General features: G+C 42.1%; 1 protein-coding gene across 1 annotated transcript in view; it reads left to right on the top strand.

Moving 5' to 3' along the window:
* Positions 1-22,253: 22,253 nt before the first annotated feature.
* The window catches only part of LOC120437042 (zinc finger protein 423-like), a gene marked incomplete at its 3' end in the record, with an annotated part of 45,060 nt that continues 43,405 nt past the window's right edge, over positions 22,254-23,908 (top strand). The window contains exon 1 of the mRNA XM_039607772.1: positions 22,254-22,466. Within this exon, the coding sequence (XP_039463706.1) occupies positions 22,427-22,466 (40 nt within the window). The remainder of the gene's footprint in view (positions 22,467-23,908) is intronic.

The following is a 23,908-nucleotide window of genomic DNA, read 5'->3' as shown; positions in this document are numbered from 1 at the left end:
GCTTTCTAGTTATTAGTGTGAATGCTTGTAAAAGCATTCACAGTATTGTTCTTCTGTTTCTCTTTATTAGTGTGAATGCTTGTAAAAGCATTCACAGTATTGTTCTTCTAATCTTTATTCTTCTATTTTATTATTTTTATATATTCCGTACGTTTTTTGTACTCTATCTCCTTCAAAACCGTTCAACTTAGAAAAACCATTCAAACACCATTAGATTCCTCTTCTTTTGGACATGACTGCTTGTATTTTTCTCATTTTTAACATTTATATTTTTAAAATTATTCAACTTTTTTCAACAAAAATTTCCCATGTATTTCAATGGGGAGACCCTTCAAATCCTCATTCAACTTACTCATTTTCAAACTGTATCTACTTCAACATACGTTGACATAGAGCCACCATTCAAACTTTAAAACGAAGACAAGACATTCAACTATTCAACTTGTATTTATCTTTTCAATATCTATTATACTTTTTCTTCAGTTCCAGTTTAAGTTTCATGATGTTTTTTCACCTGTTTCAGAGTTTATAATGGGTGTGTATGGGACGGAATGTTGGGGCTAGAGTGAGCCAGCTCAACTGCTAGAGTGAGAGGAGCAAAAAAATTAATCTCAAAATATTTTTTAAAACTGCTGCTGTGTCCGCGGTGTTTGCTCTACAGGTATGATTTTACCCTCAAAACGTAGCCATCGCTGTCCTCTTTCATCCAATGTGTTTACTATTGTACTAGGTGTTATGGTTCTTTCATAAATGTCACCAAAGCACAGCCCTCCTCCCAACTCCTCCATAGACTCTAATGTTAAAATGGCTCAGAAGGTTCGTTTGAAAATCAGAAGGGCATGGTGTCTTTACACTGTCACCACGTCCATATAATAAACTCCACAGGCATGAAAACTGAGAATTAGGTAGACTGGACATTGCTGCCACTCACGGTGAAAGAATTTTGTCAATACGACCTATACTTTTCATTTGGGAGCGATTTGTTTGGGCCTGACTTTTCTGTTCATTTTAAGCAGCAAAAGTGAGGTGCATGTCTGTGTGCGTGTGTATGGAGCCATTGGGTGCAGTCACTATAGCAACCAGGCTCACACCTGCCTGCCTAACGAGCTCTGTCTCTCACTCTGCCAAGATTCATCTTAAACACTTCTCTTTCAACTGCTGCTGTGTCCACAGTGTTTGCTCTACAGCCATCATTTTACCCTCAAAACGAAGCCATCGTTGTTCTCTTTCCAACAGCATGTCTTTCAAAGCTCAGAGATGTAAACCTTTAAAAGTGTGTGGATCCAAGTGGAGGGATTACACTTTAGTCATTCAGTGATTCAAAGAATATGAACTTTTAATATTCATTCAGATGTTTTCTGACTCTAAATTTTCTGTTCTCATTTCTTAGGTTTTCCAAATTTTAATTTAAAAACTTTTCAGCTACTTTCCAACTTCTTCTGTGTGAACATCAGCTTTCAAAGGTTCTGCACTTTTGTTTTCAGGTTAAAAACTCTGTATTTTCCAGCTCATTCAACATTTTATTTTTAACTTAAAATTCAGCAATTAATTCATTTCAGTGCATACATTCAGATTCAAGCATTCACACTGCAGTTTCTTCAGAAAATGCACTTTCTAGTTAGTGTGAATGCTTGTAAAAGCATTCACAGTATTGTTCTTCTACATCTTTATTATTATCTTAACCACATTCCGTACGTTTTTTGGCATCTAACTCCTTCAAAACCGCTCAACTTAGAAAAACCATTCAAACACCATTAGATTCCTCTTCTTTAGGACATGACTGCTTCTACTTTTCTCATTTTTAACATTTATATTTTTAATTTTATTTAACTTTTTTCAACAAAAATTTCCCATGTATTTCAATGGGGAGACCCTTCAAATCCTCATTCAACTTACTCATTTTCAAACTGTATCTACTTCAACATACGTTGACATAGAGCCACCATTCAAACTTTAAAACGAAGACAAGACATTCAACTATTCAACTTGTATTTATCTTTTCAATATCTGTTAAACTGGAACTAAAGAAAAAGTATAAGTTTCATGATGTTTTTTCAGCCGTTTCAGAGTTTATAATGGGTGTGTATGGGACGGAATGTTGGGGCTAGAGTGAGACAGCTCAACTGCTAGAGTGAGAGGAGCGAAAAATTAATCTTAAAATCTTTTTAAAACTGCTGCTGTGTCCGCAGCGTTGGCTCTACAGGTATGATTTTACCCTCAAAACGTAGCCATCGCTGTCCTCTTTCATCCAATGTGTTTACTATTGTCCTAGGTATTATGGTTCTTTCATAAATGTCACCAAAGCACAGCCTCCTCCCTCCAACTCCTCCATAGACTCCAATGTTAAAATGGCTCAGAAAGTTCCTTTGAAAATCAGAAGAGCAGGCTGTCTTTACACTGTCACCACGTCCATATAATAAACTCCACAGGCATGAAAACTGAGAATTAGGTAGACTGGACATTGCTGCCGCTCACGGTGAAAGAATTTTGTCAATACGACATGTACTTTTCATTTGGGAAGGATTTGTTTGGGGCTGACTTTTCTGTTCAGTTTAAGCAGCAAAAGTGAGGTGCATGTCTGTGTGCGTGTGTATGGAGCCCCTGGCTCAGTCACTATAGCAACCAGGCTCACACCTGCCTGCCTAACGAGCTCTCTCTCACTCTGCCAAGATTCATCTTGAACACTTCTCTTTAAACTGCTGCTGTGTCCACAGTGTTTGGTCTATAGCCATCATTTTACCCTCAAAATCTCACCACCGTTCTTCTCTTTCCAACACCATGTCTTTCAAAGCTCAGACATTTAAACTTTTTAAACTGTGTGGATTCAAGTGGAGGGATCACATTTTAGTCATTCAGTGATTCAAAGAATATGAACTTTTAATATTCATTCAGATGTTTTCTGACTCTAAATAATCTTTTCTCATTTCTTAGGTTTTTCTAATTTACATTTAAAACATTTTCAGCTCTTTTCCAACTTCTTCTCTGTGGATGTCAGCTTTTAGCAGTTCAGCACTTTTGTTTTCAGGTGCAAATTTCTGTATTTTTCATCCCATTCAAAATTTTTAACTTAAATTCAGCAATTAATTCATTTCAGTGCATACATTCAGATTCAAGCATTCACACTGCAGTTTCTTCAGAAAATGCACTTTCTAGTTCTATTTTATTATTATATATTCCGTACGTTTTTTGTACTCTATCTCCTTCAAAACCGTTCAACTTAGAAAAACCATTCAAACACCGTTAGATTCCTCTTCTTTTGGACATGACTGCTTGTATGTTTCTCATTTATAACATTTATATTTTTAAAATTATTCAACTTTTTTCAACAAAAATTTCCCATGTATTTCAATGGGGAGACCCTTCAAATCCTCATTCAACTTACTCCTCTTTAAACTGTATCTACTTCCACGTACATTGACGTAGAGCGACCATTCAAACTTTAAAACGAAGACAAGACATTCAACTATTCAACTTGTATTTATCTTTTCAATATCTATTATACTTTTTCTTCAGTTCCAGTTTAAGTTTCATGATGTTTTTTCAGCCGTTTCAGAGTTTATAATGGGTGTGTATGGGACGGAATGTTGGGGCTAGAGTGAGCCAGCTCAACTGCTAGAGTGAGAGGAGCAAAAAAATTAATCTCAAAATATTTTTTAAAACTGCTGCTGTGTCCGCGGTGTTTGCTCTACAGGTATGATTTTACCCTCAAAACGTAGCCATCGCTGTCCTCTTTCATCCAATGTGTTTACTATTGTACTAGGTGTTATGGTTCTTTCATAAATGTCACCAAAGCACAGCCTCCTCCCTCCAACTCCTCCATAGACTCTAATGTTAAAATGGCTCAGAAGGTTCGTTTGAAAATCAGAAGGGCATGGTGTCTTTACACTGTCACCACGTCCATATAATAAACTCCACAGGCATGAAAACTGAGAATTAGGTAGACTGGACATTGCTGCCACTCACGGTGAAAGAATTTTGTCAATACGACCTATACTTTTCATTTGGGAGCGATTTGTTTGGGCCTGACTTTTCTGTTCATTTTAAGCAGCAAAAGTGAGGTGCATGTCTCTGTGTGCGTGTGTATGGAGCCATTGGGTGCAGTCACTATAGCAACCAGGCTCACACCTGCCTGCCTAACGAGCTCTGTCTCTCACTCTGCCAAGATTCATCTTAAACACTTCTCTTTCAACTGCTGCTGTGTCCACAGTGTTTGCTCTACTGGTCTGATTTTACCCTCAAAACGTCGCCATCGTTCTTCTCTTTCCAACACCGTGTCTTTCAAAGCTCAGAGATGTAAAGTTTTTAAACTGTGTGGATCCAAGTGGAGGATCACATTTTAGTCATTCAGTGATTCAAAGAATTTGAACTTTTAATATTCATTCAGATGTTTTCTGACTCTAAATTTTCTTTTCTCATTACTCATCTTTTTCTAATTTACATTTTAAACATTTTCAGCTCTTTTCCAACTTCTTCTGTGTGGATGTTAGCTTTTAGCAGTTCAGCACTTTTGTTTTCAGGTGAAAATTTCTGTATTTTTCATCTCATTCAACATTTTTAACTTAAAATTCAGCAGTTAATTCATTTCAGTGCATACATTCAGATTCAAGCATTCACACTGCAGTTTCTTCAGAAAATGCACTTTCTAGTTATTAGTGTGAATGCTTGTAAAAGCATTCACAGTATTGTTCTTCTAATCTTTATTAGTGTGAATGCTTGTAAAGCATTCACAGTATTGTTCTTCTAATCTTTATTATTATTATTATTATATATTCCGTATACGTTTTTTGTACTGTATCTCCTTCAAAACCGTTCAACTTAGAAAAACCATTCAAACACCGTTAGATTCCTCTTCTTTTGGACATGACTGCTTCTACTTTTCTCATTTTTAACATTTATATTTTTAATTTTATTCAACTTTTTTTCAACAAAAATTTCCCATGTATTTCAATGGGGAGACCCTTCAAATCCTCATTCAACTTACTCATTTTCAAACTGTATCTACTTCAACATACGTTGACATAGAGCCACCATTCAAACTTTAAAACGAAGACGAGACATTCAACTATTCAAATTGTATTTATCTTTTCAATATCTGTTATACTTTTCTTCAGTTCCAGTTTAAGTTTCATGATGTTTTTTCAGCCGTTTCAGCGTTTATAATGGGTGTGTATGGGACGGAATGTTGGGGCTAGAGTGAGACAGCTCAACTGCTAGAGTGAGAGGAGCGAAAAAATTAATCCTAAAATCTTTTTTAAAACTGGTGCTGTGTCCGCAGCATTTGCTCTACTGGTCTGATTTTACCCTCAAAACGTAGCCATCGCTGTCCTCTTTCATCCAATGTGTTTACTATTGTACTAGGTGTTATGGTTCTTTCATAAATGTCACCAAAGCACAGCCTCCTCCTCCAACTCCTCCATAGACTCTAATGTTAAAATGGCTCAGAAGGTTCGTTTGAAAATCAGAAGAGCATGGTGTTTTTACACTGTCACCACGTCCATATAATAAACTCCACAGGCATGAAAACTGAGAATTAGGTAGACTGGACATTGCTGCCGCTCACGGTGAAAGAATTTTGTCAATAGGACCTGTACTTTTCATTTGGGAGCGATTTTTTTCGACCTGTCTTTTCTGTTCATTTTAAGCAGCAAAAGTGAGGTGCATGTCTGTGTGTGCGTGTGTATGGAGCCATTGGGTGCAGTCACTATAGCAACCAGGCTCACACCTGCCTGCCTAACGAGCTCTGTCTCTCACTGTGCCAAGATTCATCTTAAACACTTTCAACTGCTGCTGTGTCCACAGTGTTTGCTCTACAGCCATCATTTTACCCTCAAAACGTCGCCATCGTTGTTCTCTTTCCAACACTGTGTCTTTCAAAGCTCAGAGATGTAAACTTTTTAAACTGTGTGGATCCAAGTGGAGGGATCACATTTTAGTCATTCAGTTATTCAAAGAATATGAACTTTTAATATTCATTCAGATGTTTTCTGACTCTAAATTTTCTTTTCTCATTTCTTATGTTTTTCTAATTTACAATTAAAACATTTTCAGCTACTTTCCAACTTCTTCTGTGTGGTTGTCAGCTTTTAGCAGTTCAGCACTTTTGTTTTCAGGTGCAAATTTCTGTATTTTTCATCTCATTCAACATTTTTAACTTAAAATTCAGCAATTAATTCATTTCAGCGCATACATTCAGATTCAAGCATTCACACTGCAGTTTCTTCAGAAAATGCACTTTCTAGTTATATTTTATCTATTCCGTACGTTTTTTGTAGTCCTACTCCTTCAAAACTGTTCAACTTAGAAAAACCATTCAAACACCATTAGATTCCTCTTCTTTACGACATGACTGCTTCTACTTTTCTCATTTTTAACATTTATATTTTTAATTTTATTTAACTTTTTTCAACAAAAATTTCCCATGTATTTCAATGGGGAGACCCTTCAAATTCTCATTCAACTTACTCATTTTTAAACTGTATCTACTTCCACATACGTTGACATAGAGCCACCATTCAAACTTTAAAACGAAGACAAGACATTCAACTATTCAACTTGTATTTATCTTTTCAATATCTATTATACTTTTTCTTCAGTTCCAGTTTAAGTTTCATGATGTTTTTTCAGCCGTTTCAGAGTTTATAATGGGTGTGTATGGGACGGAATGTTGGGGCTAGAGTGAGCCAGCTCAACTGCCAGAGTGAGAGGAGCGAAAAAATTAATCTCAAAATATTTTTTAAAACTGGTGCTGTGTCCGCAGCGTTTGCTCTACAGGTATGATTTTACCCTCAAAACGTAGCCATCGCTGTCCTCTTTCATCCAATGTGTTTACTATTGTACTAGGTGTTATGGTTCTTTCATAAATGTCACCAAAGCACAGCCTCCTCCCTCCAACTCCTCCATAGACTCTAATGTTAAAATGGCTCAGAAGGTTCGTTTGAAAATCAGAAGAGCATGGTGTTTTTACACTGTCACCACGTCCATATAATAAACTCCACAGGCATGAAAACTGAGAATTAGGTAGACTGGACATTGCTGCCGCTCACGGTGAAAGAATTTTGTCAATAAGACTTGTACTTTTCATTTGGGAGCGATTTGTTTCAGCCTGACTTTTCTGTTCATTTTAAGCAGCTAAAGTGAGGTGCATGTCTGTGCGTGTGTATGGAGCCATTGGGTGCAGTCACTATAGCAACCAGGCTCACACCTGCCTGCCTAACGAGCGCTCTCTCTCTCACTGTGCCAAGATTCATCTTAAACACTTCTCTTTCAACTGCTGCTGTGTCCACAGTGTTTGCTCTACAGCCATCATTTTACCCTCAAAACGAAGCCATCGTTGTTCTCTTTACAACAGCGTGTCTTTCAAAGCTCATAGATACAAATGTTTTAAACTGTGTGCATCCAAGTGGAGGGATCACATTTTAGTCATTCAGTTATTCAAAGAATATGAACTTTTAATATTCATTCAGATGTTTTCTGACTCTAAATTTTCTTTTCTCATTTCTTAGGTTTTTCTAATTTTAATTTAAAAACTTTTCAGCTATTTTCCAACTTCTTCTGTGTGAACATCAGCTTTCAAAGGTTCTGCACTTTTGTTTTCAGGTTAAAAACTCTGTATTTTCCATCTCATTCAACATTTTTAACTTATAATTCAGCAATTAATTCATTTCAGTGCATACATTCAGATTCAAGCATTCACACTGCAGTTTCTTCAGAAAATGCATTTTCTAGTTTTCATTATTATTTGTGGGCTGTTCTGGGATGGTTTGTGTTTTGGGATTTTAGATACTGGGTTTCTGGGTTTGTGCTCCCTCTGTTGGTCCCTGGTGTTAGTGTTCCCCTGTCTCGTCAGGTTAATCTGGTCCAGCTGTGTCTCCCACCTGTGTGTGATTTCCCAGTGTCCCTCTGTGTATTTATAGTGTGTGTTTGCCTCAGTTCCTCGTCGCGTCGTCTGTTTTCATCCTCTGTGTCACCCTGCGTACTCTTCCTGCTGTCCTCCCTTCATGTTCAGGTTCAGGTTCAGGTTTTGGTTTAGTTTCTCCCAGTTTAGTTCACCCGTAGTTCTGTTTTGCCATCCCCACTTTATGTTCGGTATTCTTAATAAATCACCCTCACATCTGAATAAGTGCTGCATTTGAGTCCTCCTTCCACACATCACATGGCTGCTGCCCCGAGTCATGACAATTAATGCAAAAGCTGCAACAGACCTGCATACATGGAGTTTGTTTCTTGGGTGTTTTTATGGATATTATTGGTTTTACAACATGCTTTTTGTATCTAGTATTCAGTAGCTGACATGGTTAGCAGACACTGTAGTTTGAAGAGCGATGTGCCACAACAGCGCCCTGTGTATCGGCTTCGCCTCTGTCAGCCAATCAAATATGACATTGATACGTAAAAGACAATAAAATGGGAAAACACAGAAATGTTGCGATCGTCTTCTCTACCTCGCTGTCCTTTAACAGCATTCCTCTTATTTGTGACCTCAGCCTTCACGCCCAGCCATCTGTCGCATCATTTGCAGTGTGTTTGCAACCAGGCTCTGGTCATTTAAGTAGAAAACAAGCACACAATTAAAACACTCTTCTCTTCCTCTGCCTCCTCTTTGATGTCTGCACGGTCCACCCCCAACTTTCCTCGTTCCTTTTCCCCTCCCCACCCATCCACGTTCTCTGCTCCCTACTGGATATCAATCAGAATCTATCACCAGCACCTCTTCCTGCTGCCTTTGTGTCAGAATTCACAGGAACTTCATCAAATGGGAAACTGTTTCATTGTTACATTGGACCCTTACTGTGCATGTGTGTGCGCGCCCGCGTGTGTGTGTGACAGAGACGAAGAATTAATGGAATGCACACACACCTCCTCACCACCCATCATCACATGACGGCACACACACACACACACACACACACACACACACACACACACACACACACACACACACACAAAAACCCTGCTATCACCGTCATCACTCACTCACTCACTCACACACACACATTTATACACACATTAGGGTGTTAATTGTTGTGATAACACCTTCAATAACAAGGCTCTAATTATCAACATGTTTGGCTGTCGGTGTGTGTATCTGGCACTTGTGTACAGATCATGGGGTGAGCGTGTTTGCATGTGTGCCAGTGTGAGTGTGGCACCAGGGGAAGAAGGTTTGATGATTTTGAAATCTGCTGCTGCTGCGTCTGTGCGTGTGTGTGTCTGTGTGAGGGGGTCTCGCTCCCATGTACGGGGTGATGATGTCTCCGTCTCAGTCCACATTTGCATATGACGAGGCCTCTTTTGTTGTTTGGTTAATTGCAAATGCTTTATTTGAGAAATGACACCAACGCAGCACATGCATTGCATTAAGAGCACATTAGAAGAAATTACCAGCTCCTTCTCACCGGAGTCATCCTCTCTGGCCTCAAGTGCAGGATTTAAAGAAAGGTGCCTACGTTTAAGGTGCTAAAGGTCCCCGAAGATAAATGCGGTGGGCTTTAAAAACATAACCTAGTAAGTACTGAATATTTGAGATGGGGGTTTGGTATTCAACCAGTTGTCGCCTTTAAGGATAAGTATGGATTTCTCTGCAGTCTTAGAGGCATTTTTGGGCATTGTTGCTCAATCTATCAATGCAACACAAGTTGCAATGCAGAAAGCTTCTAGTTCACGTTTATTAAAATGTATAAAAAAGAATTGATATGTTCCTAAAACCCATTCTTGAAAAAATATAAACAGGTGTGCAGCGTTTTTAGTGCCAGACTTCCTTCACTTCTTCATCAGGTACCTGCAGAAACACAGACCTACTGCAGACTAGCACCTTGCTTTATTCTAACCCGAGGCTGTCTTTGCCTCAGCCTGTATTCAGGCAGACATTAACCCTGTGTGCAGAAACGCAGCTCTCCACGATCATTGTGTCAATGCAAAATGTACTGTACTCTAGCAGAAGAAGCAAACAAAAAAAACCCAGAAGAAGAAAATTCAGCTCTGTTAGAACACCAACAAACCAGTCCAATTTATTTCAGCTCACATTCATGTTCAGCATCTTCAGTGAGTTCTTCTCAGAGGAGGGGAATATGTGAAAACAGCTTGAAATGATCCTTCTTCCTGTTGTACATATGCAAATACCCTCTGCATGGGCGTAACTTTGTGCTGAACACTGGGGGGGTCAAGATCTCTGTCTAAATAAATAAATCTGGGTAAATTCCCAGATGATTAAATATGCAACTATTTTGCTGATAATAACTGAAATGAGTAAACAAAATCAACAGCCTATTTATGCAAGATAATTCATAATTTTATTGGGGGTTATATTGGCTCGGTTTGATTATTGGGGATGGGGTCATAACCCCTAACCCCCTGGAAATTACGCCCCTGATACTGTGTATGCTGTAGAGCTAGAAGTATAACTAAAAGAAGACAGTAAATAATTTCACAAAAGTCAAACCCACTATACAGCACCGGCCTAAAGAGGCTGACTCTGTCTGGCTACCTGACAGAGTGCCTGGCTAACTGGAAGGCCAATTTGTTGGCTGTTTAGCTAGTAGGTATACTGAGTAGGCAGCTGCTTGGTTTCCTGGCTGGCTGACTGTTTCACTGGCTGCTGGGTTACTGAGTGGGCGGCTGGCTACTTGCCTGCCTGACTGGCTGGCTGTGTGCCTGCTTGGAAAGCTGGCAGTCTTACCCGTGTCCCAAGCCAAGCCCCTGCGCCCCACCAGATCTTAATTGGGTTAAGTTTGCCTGCCACAGATAACATTTCCTCTTTCTTCTGAGAGTATGGAAACAAAAAAAAAACAAAAAAAAACAGTCTGGCACTAATGACGCTCCTTAACGGGGCTCTTTTCTGTTTAGGTAGAGGGAAATTAGGAAGAAGGGGGTGGGTTCCCTGCAGAGGCTGATCAACGAGGGAAACGCAGCATTGTTAGAAACGAAGCACTCAATGAGTACGAAGAAAGAAAAGAAAATGGAAGAAAGTCAATTTGGTTTGCATTTTAGTGCTGCCACTGTTTCTTTTAACACTCCCCCATGACTGAAGGCACAAGAGATGGAGACATGTCATTGTATGTATGCATGCAGATTACACACACACACACACACACACACAGTTACTTTTTGTTCAAAACCAAACCAAAGAAATGCTTCCACTTTCGGCTGAACCGGGAAATTCAGCAGACAATAACAGTTTATATCCACATACAGAAAAAAAGGTCTACACAGTTCACAATAATATTCTTCATTCTTCTACTAAAAACATAACGTAATATAACTTGAAAAGCACGAGAATATTCTGTAAAATACATCATTTAATTCATTCCAATATATATGAAATTATATATATGGGAAACATAAAGGGTGTATTCATATAAGACACCCCTGGGTTGTATTTATATAATAAAATACAACTTTCTCTTGTTAGAAAACTGTGTAAACCACTGCACTATGGAGCCATTCGGGTCCCACTGTGACATCTCCACAGGTGCAGTATTCTCCTGAACAATAGATTTTGTCACTCTAAAAACCTCAACATCAGCCATTGTTCCAAGGAGAAGGATTGAAATCCTACAGTTTTTTCCACAAAGTGTTGCAACTCTTTCCTCTGTGTAGTCTTTGAACCTCTGAGCTTCTGTACTGATATGTCATTAAAATGGTGGTAAAGACGGACACGATCATCTACTCGTGTCTCCAACCCAGCAGTGGCAGCAGTGGCTCAACGCATGAGGTCGTAAAAATGAAGTGCACGAAGGTTTCGGGCAGTCATACGGCTCCACCCACCCCACCCCCTGTGAGCACTCCTGTATCACTAAAGTGACGACACAGTTACAGCCTTTAATGTGTATTCTGTCAAATGACCAGCACGGGGCGACCTCTGGTTGCTAAAAGAAGGTTGATGGTGTGACGAGAAAATGGTCCCATTAATCATTTTATTTATGATCAGAATACCCCCCCCAATCAATTTATAGTTTGTTACTTTCCATTTGAAGTCCTTTAATACAGCATTATGCTCATTTTATACACTGTATAATAATAAATAATAAAGCACTATTTCCTGAATTGAATCCTTTGTGATTCTCAGTTAGCTTCACCCCATGTTTGTTACACCCATTGTCCAGAAAGTAGGCAATGTTAAAAATGCTCAACTCAAGCTGTTAAATAGACACTAGTGGGTGACGTCGCAGCAGCTACGTGCATCTTTTGCATACAGTTTATGTTTTCAACTCATACCTTCTCTCTTCCAGGTGGAGAACCACATCGTAGTCGCATCATAATCACATCGCAGTCACGATATTTTAAAGGAGACAAAAATACAAAAAATATTTAAAATACTGAGATTTCAGAAAATGTGCTCACTCTTCTGTTAGTCAGCTGATTATTACTCTATAACTGACATTAAGTTAGGTACAGTGGCATAAAGTGTAAGGCAGCAGAGAGGTAGCTTTGAGTTATTCTGATGAGTGACGAATGTAAGAAAGAGGAGTCAAAGGAGTTTGCAAAGAAAAGCGTCTGGACTTCTTTAAGTTGCTTGAAGGCGTTTCACCTCTCATCCGAGCTTCTTCAGTTCTAAGGTCAAATGGCCGAGAGTCCCAGATTTAAACCCAGTGGGAGTATCCCCCAAGGAGGACAAAGGACCCCCTGGTGATCCTCTAATCACATGCGCCAAGGTGTGAAAGCGGGTGTGGGACCTAATCAGCCAGGGTTTCGGGTGAGCTCATTGTGAAACCTGGCCCCACCTTGTCATGTAATTCCTGAGGTCAGATGGCCCAGGATGTGAGTGGGCGTTAAGGCGTCTGGGAGGGAACTCAAAACTGGATTATAGATGGCAGACAGTTGGTGTCGTAAACCACCGCCTCTGTTCAAAGATGGTCGCTCACAGTGGACATAGATGGCCTCTTTCACTCCTCTTTCAAACCATCTGTCCTCTCTGTCCAAAATGTGAACATTGGCATCCTCGAAAGAGTGACCTTTATCCTTAAGATGCAGATGGACTGCTGAGTCTTGTCCCGTGGAGGTGGCTCTTCTATGTTGTGCCATGCGCTTGTGAAGTGGCTGTTTGGTCTCGCCAATGTAGTGGTCCGGGCATTCCTCGCTGCACTGTACAGCATACACCACGTTGTTCAGTCTGTGTTTTGGAGTTTTGTCTTTCGGGTGAACCAGTTTCTGTCTGAGTGTGTTGCTGGGTCTGAAGTACACTGGGATGTCGTGCTTGGAGAAAACTCGCACAACATAGAAGAGCCACCTCCACAGGACAAGACTCAGCAGTCCATCTGCATCTTAAGGATAAAGGTCACTCTTTCGAGGATGCTAATGTTCACATTTTGGACAGAGAGGACAGATGGTTTGAAAGAGGAGTGAAAGAGGCCATCTACGTCCACTGTGGTGACCATCTTTGAACAGAGGCGGTGGTTTACGACACCAACTGTCTGCCATCTATAATCCAGTTTTGAGTTCCCTCCCCAGGCGCCTGCGCCCACTCACATCCTGGGCCATCTGACCTCAGGAATTCACATGACAAGGTGGGGCCAGGTTTCTGTGAGCTCACCGAAACCCTGGCTGATTAGGTCCCACACCCGCTTTCACACCTTGGCGCATGTGATTAGAGGATCACCAGGGGTCCTTTGTCCCTCCTTGGGGGATACTCCCACTGGGTTTAAATCTGGGACTCTCGGCCATTTGACCTTAGAACTGAAGAAGCTTCTCGGATGAGAGGTGAAACGTCTTCAAGCAACTTAAAGCAACTTAAAGAAGTCCAGACGCTTTTCTTTGCAAACTCCTTTGACTACGATGACCTGGATGAATGAGAACCTTCACAGACGTAAGAAAGAGGAGGCAGGAGGCCTGAAGGACGGGTGAGGGAGAACACACAGGTGTGTTTCTGTGTGTATATAAATGTTGCTCATCTATGATATAGTCTGTAATCAATAAGCCTGTGGCCCACTGACTCCTCTCTCTCTCTCTCTGCTCTGGTGTGAAGTCCACGTCTTTGCTGCTCGTCACTTCCTGTGCTGAGAGGTGTGGGCAGGCAAATGTCATTACATTTGAATAGCACGGAGCTGCAGTCGACCTTCACTGTCTGCTCATGCATGAAAATGTTAACCACACTGTAATGAGACGGCAAAGAAGCGTCTGTCTATTGATCTATTTTCTTAACTCTATCGATTTCAGGGCGGCGAGATGCTGCACGCACCCCGCACAGGTTCCCAGTTCATCGTGTTTTCTGCGGTGCTAGAGAAATTTGAATAGTGCATTAAACAGAAACAGACTTTGGGACTTGTTATTCTTTTTCAGCTCAGTGTTTCTGTCTGAAACAAGTCTCCTCGACCACTTTCAGTGACATCATGTGGCGTTACGAAAGCGAAAAACCTGAAACTGTGTGTTTACAGCTAATTCATATACCGACCTCATTGTTTGATACTTTGGTCATGTTTAATGTGAGCATCAACCAACACAAAGGTATATAAATGACAGAAGAATAATGAAAATGATAAAATTTAAAGCCGTAACTGTCATGGTCCCTGTGCCTCCCGGCCAGCCCAGTGTGGCCACAAGTGTTTGTTGTTTTCTCTCTCTCTCTCTCTCTACCTGTCTGCCTGGGCGGAGCTCTGATTGGGCTCCCACCCTTGGCCCACGCACCTGCAGCTGATCTCGAGTGATTTGCAGTTGATCTCTGGCTCTTCTTAAGGCTGGGGCTCTGAGCTACTCGTCGCTGGAATATTGAGTAACCCTCGTTTATCTGGACCCGCCCGTTTTGACTCCTGGACCCGTGAGTGTGGTGTGGCTTGACAAGGAGGCGGAGCAAGTGTGAAGAAGTGTGTTTCCCAGCCTATTGATCCCAGGGACCCTGGTGTCCCCCCCTCCTTGGCGTGTACATAGCACACAAGTGATTAATAAAGCATTGTTGAACCGTGCTACCTTAGTCTGTGCGAGTCCGTCCACCACCGTGACAGTAACAGAAAGTTCACCATCACTCCTGTATTTTCTCTCCATATAAACTCTGATACCTCCTCAAAGACCTTGGCACAGGAGACTGGGTGTAAATTAACAGGCTAAACAAATATTAAAAGTAATGTTGATCTTTCTTCTGTTTCCACACTGAATATTTAATGAGAAGCAACCGCAGGCTAAAGGTTCTCCTTGTTTTCACCTTCCAATTAGATAATGAATGCAGCCTACACACACACACACACACACACACACACATGCTATCCCCCCTGTGAGCTCACACAATTACAAACACACATATCAGGATTTGTGTGTGTAGCGTGTCACAACCACATATCAATTATACTGAAATAATGCAGAAGACTGCATTCTGTCCGTGCCACTACTGATTCTGTCTGCATAAAAATCCCTTCAGGCGGCACAGTGCACGTACACACACTGTGCACGCGTGAAACCCGCGTGCACTTTTTACCTTTGGCATTGTGCACCAAGCACACATTAAGTTGAGACAAAGAACACGGCTCAGTATTAGTATTTAAATCAGTTATGTGTCTAATTATTCCCTATAAAATAGACGCTATCTAGGGCAAAAGCAACGAGATGGAACAGTGTTGTCTGCAGAGGGAGACCTAGTGGAGCTGGCGAGAGTTCAACGTGGCAGAAGACAGGCAGCGAGTGAGACGGGGAGGCTGAGAATGATAAAGGAAGAGAGGAGACAGTGTGCTTTAGGCCACATAAATACAACATGAACTCTATTCACTAGTGGCAGGCAAGCAAGCAGCACAACGATTCCGTGTTGGGGAGCAAGAGTGTGGAGGATGGTGCGCTCCTCACCTTGGCAGTCTCAGGCTTTGATTCCTGTGAGGCGCGCAGAGTGGTGGACGGGACACCGAGTGTGTGAGAGCTCAACGCAAAGGGAGAGTTCACACTGATGTGGAGACGCGCCCTCAGCCTTTAGCGAGGTCTGCACTTAACTAATCATCATTTTTGCTACGGATGTATGAAATGTGAAAAAAACTAGTGAATTAGAGAGAATTTTGGGTTTCACCAACTCTGTGGCATCGGCGAACTCATTGGATTATTGGTTTGGGGTAATTTTGGGAAGAGGATTCAGCTGAATTTGACAGCCTGAGAAGCACTTGGGTTAAAATTATAATCAGCCATCCTACCCTCCAGCTGCAATGTAAAGCCAACTTTCAACTACGCCCGTATTTCCCAGGGGCTGCTACAGTGGATTCATCCACATGTTGGATGTGACATATTAGATGCTGGATGGCCTTCCTGACCAGGGTTTTAATAGTTTTGCAATTTTCATTAGTTTTTATTTTTATTTCGTTTTGACTTCAGATTTTCAATTTTATATTAGTTTTAATTAGTTTTTTACCAATTGTTTGCTAGTTTAGTTTAGTTTTTATTTTTGGAAAATCCTTACTTTCAGTTTAGTTTTGATTAGTTTCAGTTATAGTTTTAGTTGTGTTTGCAATAAAGTGTAACAAAATCCCAGTTTCATCATATCAGTCATTCTCTTCTGCTTATCCTTGGGTATGTTGCTATTCCAGCTACCATACCCTGCACCCTGGACAGGTCGCCTGTCTGTCGCAGGGCTAACACACAGAGACAGACAACTCACATTCCCACCTATGGGTTCTTTAAATAAATAAATAAAGGCAGATGAACAACCATTGATACCAGGCAACTATAAAATGTATATCTTGGCCCCAATGAGACTATTAACTCTTGCAGCACCGGGTGTTAAGGCAATTGACTCACACAGTTATGTAGATATCCCAGTCCTGTTGTCTCAGGATGCATCACGCTGCCTTGCCTGGGGTTAGCTTCTGTTTCTGGGGATGAGGGTTGGGCGTGCTCCCTTACCTTCTCCAGGTAAGCTAGCTTAGCCTTCTTGTGTGAGCTTTTCAAGTGCACTTTAAGGTTTGTGGGATTTTTTTCCTTTTAGAAATGTCCCTCATAATTTGTCTCTTTCCACTACAACACACTTGCTTTATCCAAAACACAGTCATATTCAAAGTAATCCCAAATTGGAAGCTGGTGCTTTCTCCAGACTTTTCCTGACATGATTCTGTGCGTGGACGGAGCTGCGATACAGACGACTCGACTAATGTACTGCCACCTGCTGGCATAATGAGACACAGCAAGAAAAAAACCTGGAAACTAAACTTCTTTTTTACCCTTGACTATTGTATGACACGCACACATCAACGAAAACTAAACACATTTTTGCAATAAATTCAGTTAATTTTAGTTAGTTTTGTGAACACTCATTACAGTTTTAGTTAGTTTTCCTTTTTTTGTTTTTATTTTTATTTCCGTTAACGAAAATGTTTTTTCACTTCTAGTTTTCGTTATTTCGTTAGTTTTCGTTAACGATAATAACCTTGTTCCTGACACCATTTATCCAGACTTGGGGTTGGTACTTGGTACTAGGTTGGGTTCATGTCTCCACCCAGTCTGAAACTGGGAATTGAGTTTAGCAAACCACTGGGTGATTGATGGTGGCTACATCCATCTTTTATGTAGAGTCTATGTGACAAATGCAGAAGGCAAACCTGACTATCTGAGAACATGCGAGGTCCATGGAGCTGTAAAGACTGCTGACTGGTTTTGATTTGAACCTGTGAGCCTACGAGGTCGAGGAAAACACAGTTATCATCTCTTTTGTTGCCAACAGAGCAGCACCATTACAGACATTTCTCTATTTAATTAACCCTATGATGCCCTTTGTATCATATTTGATACATGAGTTTCTGAGACCTCTGTCTCATCAACATGATCAATACTTGCCATAATTTCAAAATGTTATGGACAAAACTCTTTTTTTTGTCTAAACATTGTTGTTAACAAAAAGTTGCCAAAAATGCCCAATGTATCAAATGTGATACAAAAATATATAATAATATATAAAAAAGATATCATACACAACATGATACAGCAAAAGCATTTTGTGGATTTTGTTATGAGGGTTAATAAACATCTCAGGTCCAAAAATTCTGAATTTTCTACTACTATTCGATGGGCTGGGTCTTACAGGGATGACTTTTAACATTTTACCAATAACACGTCCATTATTTGTTACATACATGAGAGTGTTGAAGTAATCCAATTGCATATATTTTCATTTTGTTTGTTTGGAGTCAGAACAAACATAATCTGATTGTTTATCATGGTTGAAGTATGAAATAAAGCACAACTTGCTGACTTAGAAATATGTTGTCTGTTTCCTTATTATGTGATGAACACAAAGCAGTGGAAGGAGCCATTGGTCCCCTTTTCTGGTCCTGCCCTACACTCTGGAGTTTCTAGGAAGAAATGTTTAACATATATAACCTGCTTCATGACCTAAAAGTAAAGTCAGATGGTATACTTGCTGTGCTAGGCTGCTCCCCAACCTCACTGGCAAAGCCTGGAATCACCCTCTCCTCCCTCGTTTAGGGTTTGGCTGCGTGAGATGCTTCATGTTTGTATATTGAGGAGGTTCTCTATGGTCTGACTGGCATTCGCTTTACATTTGTTGAAATCTGGGCCTTTTCTCAATCATATTAACATAATTTGACTGCACTTTGTGTAAACTACACTGATTCCTTCCTGGACTTGCTCCTCACACCTTTTGGACTCCGTGAGCGATCTGTGAACTTGGACTGACTGAGCGGTGTGTTTGTTTGTTTCTCTGTGCTTGGATGTTGTTTTTAATCTTTTCCTTTGTCTTGTGTGATTTCATGTCGTTTTGAACTTTAAATCTTATAAACAAACACTAAAAAAGAGGAATATGCAATGTACCTGAACTTTGCAACAATATCACAGGCCAGTTGCTTTAACCCTTTCATGCATGAATTATCACAACATCAATCAGGATTTTTTCTGAAGCAAAAAAAAAAAAAGATTTTGAACTTCTTTTTCTAAACATGTACTTATGTGCAAGTGTTTCATCAACACTGACACAAATACAAGAAAACAGCCTTTCAATGCGTCCACTGTAGTGACCACCATGCATGAAAGGGTTAAGTTTATAAACTTCGACTGTTCAGCCTGTGGTGCACGCTGTGGCGACAGCTGCCGACGTAGCGTCTTTGTCACACAGACTGACCACTGTGAGAACTGAACTGAGACTCGAGTGCACAAAGTGAAAGAGGTTCATTACAATAAAACCACAAAATCAGGAGTGTAAATCTCATTTTGTCGTGCGAGTTAATAACTTCAATATCAGATGGGTTAAATGTTTTTAGTACTACTCTGAGAAATATAACTGGTGCTGATGACATCCTTGTCTTATTATCCAAAGTGCAGACGGTGTCCACAGTATTTCTGATCCGGTTATGATCAGAAATACTGAAATGAAAACCATGGAATGTTTCTATTTTTTCACACAGGCCACTCAGATGCACGTCCTCAAGTTTATATCAATAAGGAAATCTTTACGACTACATTGCTTAGAAGCTCTAAAGCAGCACATGACAACAAACATGTAAAGTTATCCTTTTTTCGGCCTTCAAACCCACAAACCTCACACAGACACTGCACCGATTTGTTTGGACAAGTGCATCAAAGGTAGGTTTTTCTTGTTGTTTCACAGACACAATGTAACATATACAGAATGCATTTATTAAAAAATGCACATAATTCTGGCACCTACATTTCTGTGTCATAATCTCAGCGCTCTCACATTCCACATGGCTGTGAAAGCGACTGCTGTTGAGGTATGAAATCTTTAAGCCAAATCCCCATTTTGTGGCTGTAATTCTACATCTGCCCCCGGTTTATTCCATTGATGTGCTGTCTGTATCAATTCCCACTGCACGTCTGTTGGCCGACTTATTCAGTGGCTGCTACTTGATGTTCTCTTGTTGTGTATATAAAAAAGCCAAATCCGTGTGGAGATGACAGAGGGTGTAATCGCTGGCTATGTGAATCAACAATACGACTCTTAGAAGCTATTCAGAGTGGGGCCTGTCCTTGACCCTTAAGGAGCTTGTAATGTGGGCTTTTTTCCCACTCTTTGTATTTACCGGCAGAAACGAGGAGGGGGACAGGGGTGGAAGGAGGACCGACCGCTGAGCGAGGGCTTTTGCCCCTCCGTGCCAGCAGCCGTCACACTGGGGGCTTTACGTGCACGTACACACACACACACACACACACACACACACACACACACACGGGTCTCCTGGCGTGCACTCGTTTCATTTGGAGGGAAGGGTGAAGGTTGGAGGGTGAGGAAGAGGAGACGAGGAGGGTATGGAGTGCACAGAGACGAAAAACTCCCCGCCCCAAACCCTTGCAAACTCCAGCGGGGGTCAATCTTAAAGGCTGCCCTGTCTCTCCATGGGAAGACGGGGTGGGCTGGGGGCAGGGAGGCTCAATCTGCGGTCCTGCTGGTCAACACAGGAGCTCCACGTTACCCAGCTATCCATGACAACCAGAGCGAGAGACAGGAGAGGGGAAGTCAGGAGAGAGGGAGAACATGGAAAAGCTCAGCTGCGGTCAGAGAGCGCTCGGTTGGAGCACAGAGCCAAGAACAAAGCACCCAGTGATTTTCATTTTTCCCTCTTTGTCTGCCTTACATTGTCCACAGACATGTCCCTCTTTTCTTCACTGGAAATAAAAGGAGCTCCAAAGAAGACACACAAACACAGACCGACGCTACACACATATTCACATCATTGCACACACTTGTGTGGCTAATTGAATTATGTCTTTACAGTAAGTCGAATGACTTATTTTCACCGCGACGCAGAAAAAAGGCCATGCGCGCATCCTAAACACCACCACCTTTTGTTTCTTGAACAAAGTAGCTCAGGAGAATTTAAACCTCTGATGGAGATCCACGCTTTTGTAAACACGTAAATGGACAACAGCAGACATTTAATTTCATAAAGTCTCCATTGAAAGTGTGGAAACTGTGCTGCTCGGCCTAAACGGATAGGCTGAAAGGCAGAAGCTCCCGTAAAGACATAAACACAGAGATAAACGTGAAAACATTTTATGGTTGAATGAATGAATCTGCCTGGTACGCTCATGCTTCTCTGTCATAGACGTAAACCTTCAAAACACGCCTGCACTGAGAGGACGGTGGGATGTTTAACGATCACAGAAGAAGAAGGAAATGTTCAAAATGAATTTAGCTGCAGAATCATGATGTTACAGAAAAGGCACACCGAGAACTGAAAGTAAAAAACAATGTCTACAAGATTTAGTTACTTTACTCGTCAAAAACATAATCACTGTCCTCTGTTGGCTAAAATTTTGGATCAACATGTCAGAGGAACACTGCTGCAAAGTGATGTCGTCACGGTCTTGTTTCCTGTCACCTTGGTGATGTCACGCAATCACCGGTACTGATTACCCCGCGCTATTAGCCTCGGTTACCTCTTACGCGCTTCAATCCAGCTCCGTCTCCTCCCTCTCGACTCTCAGAGCCCCCGGTGTAGTTGTGCCGCTCGGCCACAGCTGGGCGCTGTTGCCTAACTCTCTCCACGCCTCCTCTCTCTCCCCGTCAGCACAGCCTGCCTCTCTCCTGCCTCTCTGCCTCAGCCAACCCGGGCTGTGCCGAGCTGCTCCCTGCGGGATCAGAGCGCTCCCCCGCCGGGACCCTTCTCTCACATCCCCTGCTGGGACGCGGCTACATTTCCAGCCAAGCACTGCCTGCCTTGGCTTTATTATGTGTGTGTCTGCGCCGCAGCCCCGCCAGCAGAGGCAGGCAGAGGAGGAGGAGGAGACTGGTAGCCAGAGTCAGGACAAAGAAAAGCAGGGAGACAGAGGCTAGCGAAGGTTAGACTCATAGAAATACTGGGCTGCTGTTAACACCGCCGTTAGGACACTGGGAAATATTAACAGAAAGAAAGCGTGGGTTGTAAAGCAGCATTCCCGCGGGGTGGAGATGCAGGGGAAGAGCGCAATGTCCATGCCACCAGACCACCACTGCCTAGTGTAGACTATCAGGACGGAACGCAGAAGGCTGCTCGGTTCCTGGAGGAAACGCAGCGCGAAATAGTTTCGATAAAGTCAAACAAAGCGCGTCGAAGACGAAGCGAGCGCTGGGGAAGAAGCCACGGTTCATTTCCAAAGCAATTTCCCAAACATTCTCACCGCCTCCGGGGCTCCGCGCACCCGAAGGTTCCCGCTGTCACTTTTTCTCCCCTCTAAACACAGCTCGGGACCTGCTCAGGTGTTTGCCTCGCGCGTGGGCGGCAGCTCGCGCCCTGGTCCGTCAGTGCGCTCGGGCTTCACCGGAGAAGGCGACGCGAGAAGACATTTAAAAGCCGCTGTCGCAACGACGGGAAGTTCTCCCCGTTTATTCCACAGGTTCCCCCACTCAGTCCCGGCGTGTTTGGACCAAGGGCCGCTTCGCTCTCAGAGACTGAAGCTGCCGCATTGCAACAGGCGGAGGAGCAGCGGCGGAGTGCGGGAGGACGGACAGCCGGACCGTGTCCGCCTGTAACGGAACACAAACCAACTCAAGAACGAAGAACGCAGCCCCGGAGCAGAGATGTCGAGACGCAAACAGGCCAAACCTCGCTCCGTGAAAGGTAAGAAAGTGTTTACGGGCTACTTCATGTCCACGGGCACTGTGGAGGAGAGCAGCCCGCCACCGTGACCGAGATGCCTTCTGTTGGATCGTTTAGTCCGCGTGTAGTTTTACAGCGCGGGCTCGGTTTGATTTTGGTTTTTTAATTGCATGCAGCTGCTGGCTACGGCACCGTTCAAGTGAATTTAACCGGAACCTCTCAGTGTGCTCCGTGGGGTTCTGACACAGTGTCAGGTCCACGCGATCGCTGGTCTGTTTCTGACAGTGGGATGTTGTGATTGGCTTAATTAATAATCTGTGATTTTAAAAAAAATCAGCTGGTGCTGAGATGCTGCTTTGTATTAATATATTTGACTGTTTGACCCAAATGAAATCTCTTGGTCCCCACTCTGCGTGTCCTCGGGTCACTCGTGTTTATTTTCATTACTATAAAATTGGCTCAAGCAATTTTTTTCTTGCACATTTTCTCTTCAAATGTTTAAAACTGCAACATCATAAGAGAGATAAAGTCCACGGTGGTGTGTATGCGTTTGCACTGTTTCTAAATAATTGCAGGCTTTCCTGAGATATTGAAAATCTACCCAGGCATACATGTGAAGCTGGAATTCAGGGTTTGATTTTCTAAAAGTTTGCCAAAGTCTTTATTCTGTAAGATGGATTGAAAGAAAAAAAAAAAAATCTTTCTTCATTTTGCAAAAGGAGGCCTCAGTTTTCCCCATCATCATAAAAATGGTATTCATTGCTGTGCATGGGTGAGTGGGCATCATGCATGGGGGCATGTGGTGTCCTTGGCCTCCGTGTTTCCTTTATGGGACGCAGATGGGCAACGGGATGAGCTGACCATGTGGTCGCCACCCCCTCCCCCATTTCCACCACCATGCAGGCCTTTCCTTTCTGGGACTGTCTAGGAAGCGAGTGGGTTTCTGACAGTGATTCGAACCGGGTGGTTAGTTTGATTAACAGCATGACTTTCATCGACAGATTTCAGCCTCTCCTACAGGTTCCCAGGATAAGCCTGTTTCATCGGAGGCGGCGTGAGATTAATTTGTCGATAGCAGGAGGGCCACACAGGATGTCCTGACAGAACGCGTGTTCGCTCGAGGGCTGTTTCTGATAATGTGGGTGATATGTACAGGGAAGAAAAATAAGACTGCTGTTTGTCATTCCATCCAGGGAAGCAGGGTTTACATATGGAAGACGAGGTGATCGTCACTGTCCTCCAGATGCACTCAGGAATGTACTCTGAAGCCTGTTTCGATTTTTAGTTGATGCATGCGGCCCATCTCTGTCGCTATAATACAAATGGAACTGTTGAGGAATAACTACGCCTATCCAATAAAAATAATTGGATTTTGAATTTTATAAAGGACGCGTTCCAAAAGTGAAGCTGGGTTTGACGTGTGTTTGTCAAGTATGCTGCAGAAAACACTGCATGTGTGGTTT

Source organism: Oreochromis aureus, unplaced genomic scaffold, assembly GCF_013358895.1.
Source record: "Oreochromis aureus strain Israel breed Guangdong unplaced genomic scaffold, ZZ_aureus HiC_scaffold_375, whole genome shotgun sequence".
Lineage (NCBI taxonomy): Eukaryota > Metazoa > Chordata > Actinopteri > Cichliformes > Cichlidae > Oreochromis > Oreochromis aureus.
The sequence above is the reverse complement of the archived record's forward strand: the minus strand, read 5'-3'. Positions and strand labels throughout refer to the sequence as shown.